This window comes from Bubalus kerabau, chromosome 2 (genome assembly GCF_029407905.1).
Source record: "Bubalus kerabau isolate K-KA32 ecotype Philippines breed swamp buffalo chromosome 2, PCC_UOA_SB_1v2, whole genome shotgun sequence".
NCBI classification, from domain to species: domain Eukaryota; kingdom Metazoa; phylum Chordata; class Mammalia; order Artiodactyla; family Bovidae; genus Bubalus; species Bubalus kerabau.
This window is the reverse complement of record NC_073625.1, coordinates 48,911,207-48,924,440: the sequence shown is the minus strand read 5'-3', so window position 1 is coordinate 48,924,440 and position 13,234 is coordinate 48,911,207. Positions and strand designations below refer to the sequence as shown.

The window sequence follows — 13,234 nt, the reverse complement described above, 5'->3', positions numbered from 1 at the left end:
CGACCAGCCCCAGGGCTAAAGAAGCCCTGGGGACACTGACCACCCCCACTCCCCCCCCTCTCCCCAGCAACTCCCTGGCAACTGGAGGATGGGGTCCTCCATGGGGATGTTGGGGAAAGGGTCCACAGCGCTGACCTGCCAGCCCGAGCTCCGGGAGTGCGCAGTAAGAACCGCGAGGCGCCGCTGCACCTCCCCGGAACGGCCACCACTGCCTCGGGTCGGTGGCACGGGGCCGGAGCCCAGAGCATCCTTACGCGCGTCCACGCGGGAATCTGGCGAATAAGCCAGCTCTCCTGACTCCGGGCTGTGCCTTCGCAGGCTCTAAACTCGCGCCGTGCCAGGAGGGGCCCCTCGAGTTTTGCCCCTGCTTCCGACTCTAGGCTCTGGAGCCAGCGCGTAAAGAACCGCGGATTCGCGCGGACCCGGGCGCAAGGACCGTCGCCGATGGCAAGCCACGAAAGAAGGAACCGGGGCTCCAGGACACGTGCCACCGGCTGGACTAACCTCAGCGACTGCGACCCAGGCGCGCACTCGTTGCGTCTGCTGGTGTTTGTGAGATACAAAGTCCACGCCCAGGCTGGGGGTCCGCAGGGCATACCCCCCACGAATGTCCTCATTACCGGTGGCTCGGGATGCCCAAAGGAATGATACTCAAATACCCCAGCTCTGCAATCCCCAGCTCCCCATCCCCACTCCCTGCGTTCTTCCAAGTGACAGATTCGCCTAACTGAACCGTTGTGGGTCATCCTCTGGACCGTTGGATGGCACATCTCCACGCTTCAGTTCTTCATGTTTTAAATACCTATTTAACGGATGGCTGCAGAGCCAGCTGGGAAACAGGCGGGTTGAAAAATAACGCCCCAGAAGGCACGAGCTGGGGGCAAGGGGGAGAGCCCGCCTGGCTTTCTGGTGTAGAAGGGACTGGAAGACTTACCCCCAAACTGGGAGCAATAACCTGGGGTTTTGTTGGTTTATTTCTAACTGTGCTGCTTGAAGGTGAATTACTACTAGCCAAGTTTGTTTGTCTGTTGTTGTGTTTTTAAAACCGTGCATACAAATTAAAAGGTCCCAAATAATGCAGATAACCAAGAGGCTGATAACACCCCCTTGGAGAGAGGGCTGGGGCCGAGTCCCTGCGGCTACAGTGTAAAGCACTAATAGGGTCCTGTATTTGAAGAAACAAACCTCTGTGCTCAAAATGTATGGCTGTGAGAAATTCAACTACGAGAAAATGTCTGAGGTTGGGGAGACGGGGCCCCTACTACAAAGTAACCACCAGAGCCCCCATCTGCGGGGGGTGCACAGTAAAGTAAAGTTTGGGTTGTTTTTTTTGTTTGTTTGTTTCCCCCCTGTAGGCTTGCTACAGACACAGTCTCTCGATTTTCCCATCTGTAAAATGAGTGGAGGCGTCGGTACCACAGAACTACTTCAGTTGGGCGCTTCTGCAGATCGGATTTAGTTCCTCGGAGGTCAAGGATTTCCAGGTTTGGGAGCCAGGCTGCGACTGGTAAAACGCCGTGGATCTCCGCCCCAAAGGGTTGGATCCCGCGGTCTTGGCCCAAGATTGAGACTTCTTTCTGCAGACAAGCCAGCTTTGCCCCTCTACGCCACGGCGTGGTGGCCGCCACAAAGATGGTGCAGAAAATACCGTTCTCTGGTTCCCGATGCTACGAAAGGACGCCTGACCCTGGGCTCAACTCTCCGCCTGCATTAGCGCGGTTTCTCAGTGCAAACGCCTCGTCCCGGTGTCTGCGCCATCGTCAACTTTATGAAGAAGGTGATTTCTTTCAAAACCCCGTCCCGGTAGCGGGTCCCCTCTTGCCTTCCCCGCCTTCCTTCTCTCCAGGCCTGGCGCCCAGCTGGGGGCGCTACTGGCCGCTTGCCGAGTTGCAGCCGCCGCCACCTCTTAGAGGCGCGCTTCGAGTGCAAAGAAAGCAGGAGTTTCGTCCCTGGTTATCGTGCACATTTGGGGCTCAAAATGCCCACGTGCTGATGAAACCCACGAAGTGGGAACAGGTGGCGAGAACACACACACACACACGGGGGTGGGAAGGGAGGAGACTCCAGCCCAGTTCCCGAGTAGCCAGGGTTATCTGCGAAGATCCGAACCCAAGATCTGAACGCCTTGCGCACCGGGTTAATTCGTGCGCACAGGCCCACCGCGCACCTCCTCCCCTCCCCCCCCCCCACCCCGAGCCTGACTCTGCGTTCCCGAATTTTAATAGAAATTTGACAGTGTCCCCTCTCTCCCTCGGTCCCAACCGCGGCGCTCTGCACTTCCCCCGCGAGCCCGCCCTCCTCCTCGGGCTTTGCCTCTCACTCGCCCTCTCGGGGTCCACGCTGCAGTCCCTCCGGTAAGACTCTCCCGGCCGCGGGCGCCCATTGGCTGAGCGCTGGGAGGAGGCGTGTGCCCGGCCCGGCGAGTTTCATTGAGCGGAATTAGCCCGGATGACATCAGCTTCCCACTCCCCCCACCCACCCCCACCTCGGGCCTGCCCAGCTCATTGGCGCGGCGGCCCCTCCAAGACCCGCACATTGTTCCCCGCCCCCGCCGCGGCCACCGCCGCCGTCGCCGCCGCCACCCGGCTATAAAAACCCTCTGAGCGGGGAAAGGTGCGGATGCTCATTATAGACCGACGCGACATCGGCGCCCGGACCCGGTTCTCTGCCGCAGTCTTGGGGACCGAGCTCCTCTAACCGCATCCGCAGTAAGTGCGCCCGCCCCCCTCAACCCCCCGCCCCAAGCAACTCCAGCCTACACCCCAGGGACAGAGGCCCCTCACTTCGGCTGCGACCCGGGGAGCTCCGCTAAAGTGGATCCAGATCCCTCCCTTGCCCGCCAGCTCTCCCTAGCGGCTTCGCTGCCCTGGCCCTTCCCACGGTCACCGCACCATCCCTTTTGCCCCAAAGCGAGAAATCGGGGCCACAATAGCGGTCTTCTGCCCCAGCCCCAGTCAGCTGGGCGAGCCCCCGGCCCGCCCCTGGCGCAGCGCGTGGAGTCTGGGCTCCGTGGCGGGAGCTGGCTGCCGGTCCGTGAGCGTGTGTTTGCTGAGCGGAGTCGATGGAGATAAGGTGGATGCGTTTGAGGAACCACATAAATACTTCTCTATTTAGATCTCCACCCTTCCCAAAGAAAAACCCTCATTTGACACTTTTTCTTAGTGTGTTAGTCGCTCAGTCGTGTCCGACTCATTGCGACCCTATGGACTGTAGCCTGCCAAGCTCCTCTGTCCGTGGCATTTTCCAAGCGAGAATATTGGAGTGGGTTACCATCGCCTTCTCCAGGGGATCTTCCCTTCTGAGTCACCAGGGAAGACCTCATTCCTAGCAGAAGGCATAAAAACCGTAGAATGCCACCCTCCCAGAGGAGAGCTCCATCCTCCAGGGATTAAACAACCTGTGGATGAGAGCGGCGGGGAGGCGGTAGGGAGGGAAAGAGCGGTAACTTAAGCTTACCTGCATGCCAAGACCAGAGACAGCGAGGTGGACCCGAAGCGAACGGCCACTAGCGCCTGGACCCCACGCTGCGGTGCAGGCGGGAGCAGCTTTTCTCTCTCACTGACCCCAGGGCCGCTCGATCTCGATTTCGATCTCCCGTCTCTTTAGTGTTTCTCTTCTCCTCTCTCCGCAGTAGGCGTCCTGGAAGCTCTGAGGACCCGGGGAGGGGAGGACCCCGGGAAGGCTGCGACGATCCCTCGGGGCCATGGACTCGGACGCCAGCCTGGTGTCTAGCCGGCCGTCGTCGCCGGAGCCCGATGACCTTTTCCTGCCGGCCCGGAGCAAGGGCAGCGGGGGCGGCGGCTTCACGGGGGGCACCGTGTCGTCGTCCACGCCGAGCGACTGCCCGCCGGATCTGAGCGCCGAGCTGCGCGGTGCCATGGGCGCGGCGGGCGCGCACCCGGGGGACAAGCTGGGCGGCGGCGGCGGCGGCGGCTTCAAGTCATCCTCGTCCAGCACCTCTTCGTCCACGTCGTCGGCGGCCGCGTCGTCCACCAAGAAGGATAAGAAACAGATGACGGAGCCCGAGCTGCAGCAGCTGCGCCTCAAGATCAACAGCCGCGAGCGCAAGCGGATGCACGACCTCAACATCGCCATGGACGGGCTGCGCGAGGTCATGCCGTACGCGCACGGCCCGTCGGTGCGCAAGCTCTCCAAGATCGCCACGTTGCTGCTGGCGCGCAACTACATCCTCATGCTCACCAACTCGCTGGAGGAGATGAAGCGACTGGTGAGCGAGATCTACGGAGGCCACCACGCCGGCTTCCACCCGTCGGCCTGCGGCGGCCTGGCGCACTCGGCGCCCCTGCCCGCCGCCACGGCTCATCCGGCGGCCGCGGCGCACGCGGCGCACCACCCGGCCGTGCACCATCCCATCCTGCCTCCGGCTGCCGCCGCCGCCGCCGCGGCCGCAGCCGCCGCCGCGGTGTCCAGCGCCTCCCTGCCCGGCTCCGGGTTGTCGTCGGTCGGCTCCATTCGGCCCCCTCACGGCCTGCTCAAGTCTCCGGCGGCGGCGGCGGCGGCGGCGGCCCCGCTGGGGGGCGGAGGCGGCAGCGGCGGGGGCACTGGCGGCTTCCAGCACTGGGGCGGCATGCCCTGCCCCTGCAGCATGTGCCAGGTGCCCCCGCCGCACCACCACGTGTCGGCCATGGGCGCCGGCAGCCTGCCGCGCCTCACCTCGGACGCCAAGTGAGCGGGCCTGGGGACAGACGCGTTCTGGCGAGCCGGGAGGGTGGGAGCCCCGAGGCTGCGTGATGGGGGGGAAGCCAGGACCCGCCGGCGCTGGGGCCTGGGAACTCAGTCCCAAGCAGGAGCGCCGTGCCGTGAGCTGGGGGTGGGGGACAAAGGTGAGGACTCCAGTACCCGGGATCCGATGCAGCGGAGGCGTGCGCTGAACCGTGGGCAGTGAGAGGTTGCATTTGCTCTGGGACTTGGTTCAACCCTCTCTGGCTTTAAACAGCAGCGCTGCTCCCTTGGACATACTTTTATAAGAAGGCGCAGCTACCCGCATCTCGTCTTTCAACCCTCCCCCCTGCCCCCCCCCCCCCCGCCAGAACCCCAGAAAAGAGGTGATTCTAAAAACTGCTTTCCCTACGAACTCGGCCTCACTCGGCCCGGGCAGCACTTCGTAGTACCGAGGAGGAAGGAAAGGAGGGGAGCGTTGGGGACTTCCTCGCCTCTCCGGGCGGGTAGGAGACTCTGGAGCCGCAGTCCAGAAGCGGCCGTCCGGACTCGCCCTCAAAGGTCGTTCCCGGTCCAGGGCTCGGGCTACGAGTTAGTATTCGGCACCAGAAGCACTTACGGTCGCGTCCAGTCTCCGTATCTGGATAAACCCACAGCGGTCTCGGGCTGTTCCTCCCTGTCGCTTCTGATTGGTTTGGGTTTGTGGTTTTCGAAGGAATCTGTCGACGTTCCTTTTTCAACAGTGCGATCAAGCTTTATAGACAGTCAGAATAGAACCACTTGTGGATTGTTATAACCTACAACTGTCGACTTTGGGTGCGGGTGGGTTTTTTTAGTTATTTTAAAATAGAATTTCCCTCCCTCCCCCTTTTTTCCGTCTCGGAGCACAAAGTGATTTGGTTTCCTACCTGGCTGGGGACAGTCATTTGGGTATCCGAAGATTTGACAGAACTCAAAGGATGTTGCTGTGAATATAGTTTGGGTTATTTGGGAATTCTGTTGACTTTTTAGTTGTTTTTTTTTTTTTTTTTTTTTTTTCTTCTCTTTGGGATGTGTAAATAGATCAATAATGAGGTAAGTGCGTGCTGCTAAGCTGATTGCTCACGTGACTGCCACTTCCCCACCTCCTCCCCAGTCTAAGCCGGGTTTCTTCTATACTGGTTTCTTTTTGCCAGCTTAACACAAATGACAAACTCTTTCCACGTGCTTCCTCCCTCCGCGTGAACCGCCTCGGCTTGCAGAGTTGCAATATGGGCTTCACAGCGTCGGCCACGTAACATCCCCTCTCCGATCGCTGCCCCTTGCAGAGAGTGTATCATCTGTTTTATTTTTGTAAAAAGATAAAAGTGCTAAATAATATTTATTACTTGTTTGGTTGCAAAAAATGAAATAAATGACCGAGTGTTGAGATTTTAAATAAAATTTAGAGTAAGTCGGGTGTTTTCCAGCCTTGTGGGTGGAAGGAGGTGCGGGGAGCCGCCTGGGAAAAGCGGGCGGCCGGACTCCATCCTTCTGGGCTGGATTTGGGGACCGCTCCGCTGGTTTTGTCCTAGAGAAAGATTGAGAGGGTTGTTGGCCCATTTTTCTCCCCCGTAACAAACATTCTCTTTAAAACACATTCTGAGCACCTCCTCGGCGTGCTCCTCCTCACCTGTTTTTATTTTTATTTTCTGACGCCTAACCCGTAACTCCTTTTCTATTGGGTTGAGAATTAGGTTCATTGAAAGTGAAAATTTTTCCTCCGTGCCAAGTTTGGAGGCCCGAACTTTGGGCCTCCCGGGTGAGACCCGTGTCTCTGGCTGGGAGTCCGGGCGCTTAGGTCCCCGTGTCCTGAAGCGATTCCATTTTCTCTCTGCTGAGGGGCGGTCGTCCACCCGCATCCGTCTGCGGACGAGCGACGCGAGGTCCCCTCGGCCCGGCATCGCCATGTGGTTCCCGGCAGAGCGCTGCGGGCGCTTGTGGCGCAGGTTCCACTAACCCTTCGCTCCCTTCCCTGCTCTACGCACGACCCTCCCCCGGCTCCCCCGCCGGCCTTGAACCGCAAAAAGTCAGGTGCTGGGAACTGCCTGCCCGGAGCGAGACTGTCGCCAGCCGCGCTTTGGTCTAGTGCTTCCTAATCCTGACTCCCGCCTCTGTTTTCTCGCTGCTATCGGGTTCCTCACAATCTAAAATTGCAAGGCAAATTTAGGACATGGCTCTTAAGAGAGATTTGGGGATAAAAGGTAAAGAAGCTTCGGCCTTTCCCGATCAAGGAAGAGGAGAGAACGTTTTGCCGCCTTCCAGTCCTCCGGCTCACAGCAGAGCGCGCATCCGGAACGCTGCGAAGTGCGGACGCGGTGGATGGTCCACCGCCCTGGGCCCGCTCGCTCAGAAGGTCCCAGCGCCTAGAGCACCTGGGGCGGAGGTTTCCCTGGTTGGAACCCCTCCCTCGCCCCGTTTCTTGAGATCGCCCCGGATCGCCCCTGAGCCGGGCCCACGAGGACTGGTCGTTCACAAGAGGGAGGTTGGTTCCATCTCCTCGCTCCTGGACACGTAGTTTCTGGGTCCGCCAGCAGATACTGTCAGGCGACTGGCCTAAAACAGCCGGCGCCCCCCAGGATCAGATGCCTCGTACTGGGCTTCGCTTCTCACCCACGGCTGGGATGAAGGCCGGGGGCTGCAGAGGGCGGAATAAAGGGGTCCGGCCCAAACCGCTCCACAGGAATCCAAAAAGAGGGTAGGGCAGAATCTAATAGGTTTTGCTTTCAAATCCCAGTTGAAACGAAATTTGTCAAGGATTTAAAACTGGGTCCTTCTCCAGCCGACAAGCCACACAGAGGACCCCACGATGCAGATTGGGTTGCGGGGGGGGAGGGGGGGCGTCCCTGTCGCAGTCGCAGTCTCGGCTTCCTACACCCACCCCAAGGCTTGGCAGGTGCAGGCGGGGCTGCCCAAGGGAGCAGTGTATCCGTAGAGGGGCAGTTGTTGAAAGAAATCAAGTCACCCCCCCTTCCCGTCCCCCATGTCCAAGCTCTCGGTTCGTGTCCAGCCACCAGTCAGACTAGACCTCCGGCCCCCAGGAAGGAGGGCCTGAATCCAGCCAGGCTCCGGGCGCTCCCCAGAGCCATCCGCCTAAACTTTGCACCAGCCAGGGATCTGGGCCACCTCGTGTGAGAGCCAAGCGCTCCGACACCCCGCAGGAGGCGCATACTGGCGGGCAGGACCACTCAGGGCAGATGGCTCCTTGCAGAGACTGGCCCTGGCGTGGCGGGCAGCCTGGGTGACGGACTCAGATCAGCGGTTGGGCTTCGGAGTAGAGAGAGAAAAGAAGTTAAACTCCCACGCTGACGTCCAGGGACAACCTCCGCCACCCTCCCCCCACCCCCCCTCCACAACCACCCCTACACACTGAGAGAGGCAGGCAGGGAGAAGGCGGTATCCTAACAGTTGGACACTGGGCAGTGACTCGGTCCTCGAGGCACTGGCTCCTAGGACCCCCTTCCCGGCTTCATTAGGTTCTCTAGGACCCTGGTCCACAGCTCAGCTTCCCTATCCCCGCATGTGGCCCTGGAAGTGTCTCAGCTCTCAGCCTGGGCAGCCAGAGACTTCCGTCACCAGCTCCTAAGGTCTTCCAGATTCTCCCCCACCCTCTCCCCTGCCTAAAAACGGACTGATTTGAGGTTGAAGGGGCCTCTTCCGTGGTCTCTGCCCTCCAGGGCATGGTCCTCCCTCCCCTCTCACTTACTGGGCAGGAGACGGAGAAATGAGGAATCCCTGGGTTGATCCTGTGTTGGGGAGCACATGGGAACCCCTGCAGCAGGGGGTGGGGTATCCCATGCCTCCAGCGCCCATAAAGTTGAAACTCTGAATTCTGGCAACTGGAAGTGAGCCAAGGGGTTAGCAAACCTCTTGGTTTGCTAAAAGCAAACCCTCACATCTAAAGGGCATCTCAGCTGGAGAATGTGTTCCTGAGATCTCAGCAAGGATGGCTGGAGGAAGGCTTAAGTACCAGGGAAATGCATGCAGGCTGGGGCTGGGGCAACCCAGCAAGCATGACCCATCTTCCTCCATCCCAGATGGGTAGGCAGGAGAAGGGGAGGAGCTCCCAGGCCAGGACATTGGATTTTAAAAGCCCCCTAGACACTCTCAGACTGGAGAGCCATCTGTCTGCTTCCCTTTAGGATAGAACCCAGCTAACAACGAGTCTGAACTCCTTCTATCAAGTAAATACCTTGATGCCCCCTAGAAGTTTATCGAAGGCAAAAAATACCCGCTATATAGGCCTTCCTCTCATTTTAAGTTCCTCTTTTAGTACAGACTTCGGGCCAAATCTGGGCCTCCACACAAGGGCCTCACAGTGCCAGTAAGACTCTTGGGGGTCTCTGACATCAGCCCTACACCCAAAGTCTCTTGACAGGCCCCCTAAGTCTCTGCACACCTGCAAGGGAGGCCAGGATCAGGCCTGGCTGTTCTCAGGGTAAGTGGTTGCTACAGTGAGTCCTACCCTGGCTGGGGAGAGGTGGCTGTGGAATAGTATGGGTCAGCATCCCGCGGCTCAGTTTGGAGGGGGCAGGCAGTGCAACCCCTGGGGCTAAACCCTCCATTCCTGGTCAGAGTAATGGGCCAGCAGGGCGGAGATGGGGCTCACCCCTCATCACTTCCTGTACCTCGGGGCTGCCTTGTTGCTACAGGACCACATGCATTGTGCAGTGGCAGATCCCAGAGCCTGGAGGCGGTGCCCAGCTGCACCCTGAAAGTTCAGGATGCCAGTAATAGGTGGAAGAGGCTGGAAGAGGAGGCACCAACATTTACAGAAGGCTAGTCCGTATACCAGGCTCCTCCATCCATGGGATTCTCCAGTACTCTTGCCTGGAAAATCCCATGGATGGAGGAGCCTGGTAGGCTCCAGTCCATGGGGTAGCTAAGAGTCAGGCACGACTGAGTGACTTCACTTTCACGCATTGGAGAGGGAAATGGCAACCCACTCCAGTGTCCTTGCCTGGAGAATCCCAGGGACAGAGGAGCCTAGTGGGCTGCCGTCTATGGGGTCGCACAGAGTCGGACACAACTGACGCAACTTAGCAGCAGCAGCAGCACTCCGTATAGGGCATCACCCTGAGAGCTGTGGTTGTTACTCATTCATTCAATTCTCCTGGTAACCCTTTGAGGATGGTGCTATTGTTTATTATTATATTTGTTTAATTATTATTTTACAGGTGAGGAAATTGAGGCTCAGTGAGGGTAAATGGCTTGCTCAGGGGAAGACACAGTAAATGGAGGCAGCATCGTTGTGATCCGGGCATCTGGCTCCAGATCCCACCTTGGGGAAGTCGCCCCATCCATACCCAGGCCGCCCTAGCCATCTCTCCTCCTCGCCAATCTAGTCTCTAGATTCTGACCTTTAGGGGAATCCTTGGAGCTCCCACACTTGCTGCTCACCACCACCCCCACCCCCACCCAGGTCCCAGTCCCCAGCCCCCTTAGGTGACACTCCTAGGGCTCTCCCTGTGCGCCTGGACCCCATCTGGCCCCGACGCCCCCATCTGGGCAGCGGGCGGTGCCCAAAGGCTTTAGCAATTAGCCGACTCGGGTGGGTGCGCGCGGCGCGGGCGGCCGCTAATGAGGGGGCCGGCGACGCTGAGATGGACTGGCGTTCGAGGCGGGACAGCTGCCGCCCCCCGCCGGCCCGCTGCCCGCATCTCCTGCCCAGTGGCGCGGTCCACACCGCGTGCCCCAACAACTTGGAAAGGAATCGCGAACTGAAATGCCTGCAGGGGCCGCAGGACACGCGCGCGGTCCGTGCAAACGACGGGAGCGCGCAAGCTGGGAGAGCGCAGTGTCTTCCCCAGGGACCTCGGGTCCCTTTTTATCACACGCTAAGGCCCCCCTAGCGCCCCCGACACCGGGGATGGCGGGTGTGTGGCACGAATTGGCCAGCGGGCTTCCAGTCTGCAACCTCTGAAAGTGATGCGGATGATCAGGACGGCAGATTCGGGTCGTGGCAGCTGCTGGGGTCCTCGGGCCTCGAAGCCTCTGGGAACAGAGTTCCTGCGTGATCTCGTGCTTAGCTGTGCGCCGCGGTCCCCTGGCTTCCCGGATCTCGAGCAGGCGGAACGCAGCCAGCGGGGCCCCGGCCTCGCAGGCACGCCCCTCCGCCCGCCCGCCGGAGCCCCAGCTCGTCCCGCTCGGGCTCGAGTTGAAGCAGCTGCCTGACGCGGCGCGCGACTCTCCTTTGGAGAGCTTTGAGTCCGGCGGCCGCAGGGCCTCTGAGTCCACTAGCTGTGGGAGGGATTGAGAGGACCCCCCTCCACCCCGCCCTGAGAGGGAAACAAGCGGATTTCTCCAGAAGCGCCTGAGTTCATGTGGAGACCAAATAGCATCCCTGACCCCCTGATCCGCGCTTATGCACAAGGACTCAGGCACCCCAGCGCGCCTCCTGGGGTGGGGCCACAGGCACACTGGCGAGTCTGGAACCTCGAAGCCTTGGTCTTGGTCTGGAAGCCCTTGAGGCCCCGTGAGACAGCGACGGTTGGCCGGGGACAGCTCGGTTTATCTTCCCCTTCGTCGACTATCCTCGGGAGCCTGGGAATCTGTCCTCTCCCTGGTCCTTCTAGGCCTTGTGGGCCGGCCCACTAACCTTCCCTCTGCGAACCCCCCAGTGCAAACCCGCTCTCTGAACCCTCAGCTTTCCAGGCTAAAGTCTTGGATCCCCAGCGAGAGCCCGTGGAAGAACAGGACCATGAGCCACTGGCTCCCTCTTCATCCTCAGATCTCTGGGCAGTAGAGGCTGGCCTTGAAGAGCAGAGCTGGAGTGGCCCCTCAGAAGCCCAGTGGGCACTCTCTGACCTCAGTTTCCTCACCTGTAGAATGGAGCCAGGTTGGGTGATCACCAAAGCTCTGTGGGAGGATGAGGCTAGGCTCTGGGTGCCCTGGTCCACGTCTGGGCACAGGTTCCCAGAGCCTCTGGCTGGGAAAGAGAGTGTGATGGGTGAAAACAGTTCCCCTTAGCGTCCTGTGTAGGCAGGGACCAGTGATTCCCATATGGCGCAGTGGTAAAGAATCTGCCTGCCAATGCAGGAAACTCAAGAGATGCAGGTTTGATGCCTGCGTGGGGAAGATCTCCTGGAGGAGGAAATGGCAACCCACTCCAGTATCCTTGCCTGGAGAATCCCATCGACAGAGGAGCCTGGTGGTCTACAGTCTGTGGGGGTGGCCTAGAGTCAGACCGAGCACACAAACATATAGGGGCTAATGAAATTCACAGCCTCCACTGAAATGGGAGTGTAGACAATTCTAGAAACAACTACTATTTGGCCTTGACTTTTCAGCTCCCCAGGTAGAAACTGGCTTAGATACCTTTGTATCTAGACTTCTATCTGGACCTGCCTGCTTGATGTAAATGAATGACTGTGGATGGTAAATGGAGGACTCAGGGAAGGAAGAGGTTTCCAGAGTGTGGGGGAAACATGAGTGTGAGAGGACAGGAAATCATGCACGGATACGTGCCACTGGGGCCCCGGGGCTGGAGGGCAACTTTGATTCTACCCAGACAGACCTCCCATTTGACAGAGAGCTAGGCTATCAGACCTCCCAGCGTGCCTGTCTCTTTTTATGTAAATAGAATAGTTAATAGTAGCACCTCACAACTGTGTTACTGCCAAGAATAAACGAAATGGCTTCCTGCCTGGTTCTAGCTGTGAATGGATGCCCTGAGCCCAGGCGTCTGTCCAGAACGCCACTTCTGGACCCTCACTCGTGAGCCTGGGCCCCCAGGATGCAGCCACCAATATGTAGGTCATGTGTTGGGACGGGCAGGAGTGGGTGGGGGTTGAGGGGGTGTTGATCGAGCACCATGAAGGCCATGTTTGGGCAGTTGGGTGTGGGGCCGTGGTATGCTGCCTTGGCTCCACCAGCTGTGTGGCCTGGAACGAGAGGCCTGGGCTTTTTGAATCTCAGCTTGCTTATCTCTAAAATGGGCATGGTACTAATACCATTTCCACAGGGCGTCAGGATTGAAAGGGACAACTGGGCCCTGGGCCTGGCATACAGGGCAGGTCCAATAAGCAGAAGAGTCTACCCACCTGGTGGGGTGTCATCTCACTGAATCTTCTGGGAGGCCCTGTGAGGTAGGGTCCCTGTTACTCTGTCACATGACCTGCCCTGCAGCATCTGGAGGCGGCCTGTTTGACCCAGGACCCCAGGAGAGGCCCAGAAGTCCCCTGAGCATGATATACAGAGTCTAGTCAGCCCTGCCCTATGCAGGGCAAAGAGCCTTGCCTCACCTCTGCATGCCCCAGGGTGGGTGGTACAGGCCTGTTATGCAGTCCTTGCATTGTCTAATTGCCTTGCACTGGAGCAGGGCCCACATGCTGCATAGAAAGCAGAATGTGTGTGTGTTATGTCTGGCTTTGTGTGACCCTATGGACTGTAGCCCAGCAGGCTCCTCTGTCCATGGGACTTTCCAGGCAAGAATACTGAAGTTGGTTGCTGCACCCTCCTCCAAGATCGAACCCATGTCTCTTACGTCTCCTACATTGACAGGCAGGTTCTTTACCACTAGTATCCCCTGGGATGC

At 59.1% G+C, this 13,234-nt stretch overlaps 1 protein-coding gene and 1 long non-coding RNA gene across 2 annotated transcripts; both read left to right on the top strand.

The window, feature by feature from the left end:
• Positions 1–2,617: 2,617 nt before the first annotated feature.
• On the top strand, positions 2,618–6,112 carry LOC129644706 (uncharacterized). Its single transcript, XR_008710941.1, has 2 exons — positions 2,618–2,708; positions 5,856–6,112. It is a non-coding gene; the product is annotated as an uncharacterized LOC129644706 (long non-coding RNA).
• Positions 3,463–4,690, top strand: OLIG2 (oligodendrocyte transcription factor 2). Its single transcript, XM_055570202.1, has one exon. It carries the CDS (start codon positions 3,704–3,706, stop codon positions 4,688–4,690), a length of 987 nt encoding a protein of 328 aa, XP_055426177.1. The 5' UTR covers positions 3,463–3,703.
• Positions 6,113–13,234: the final 7,122 nt, after the last annotated feature.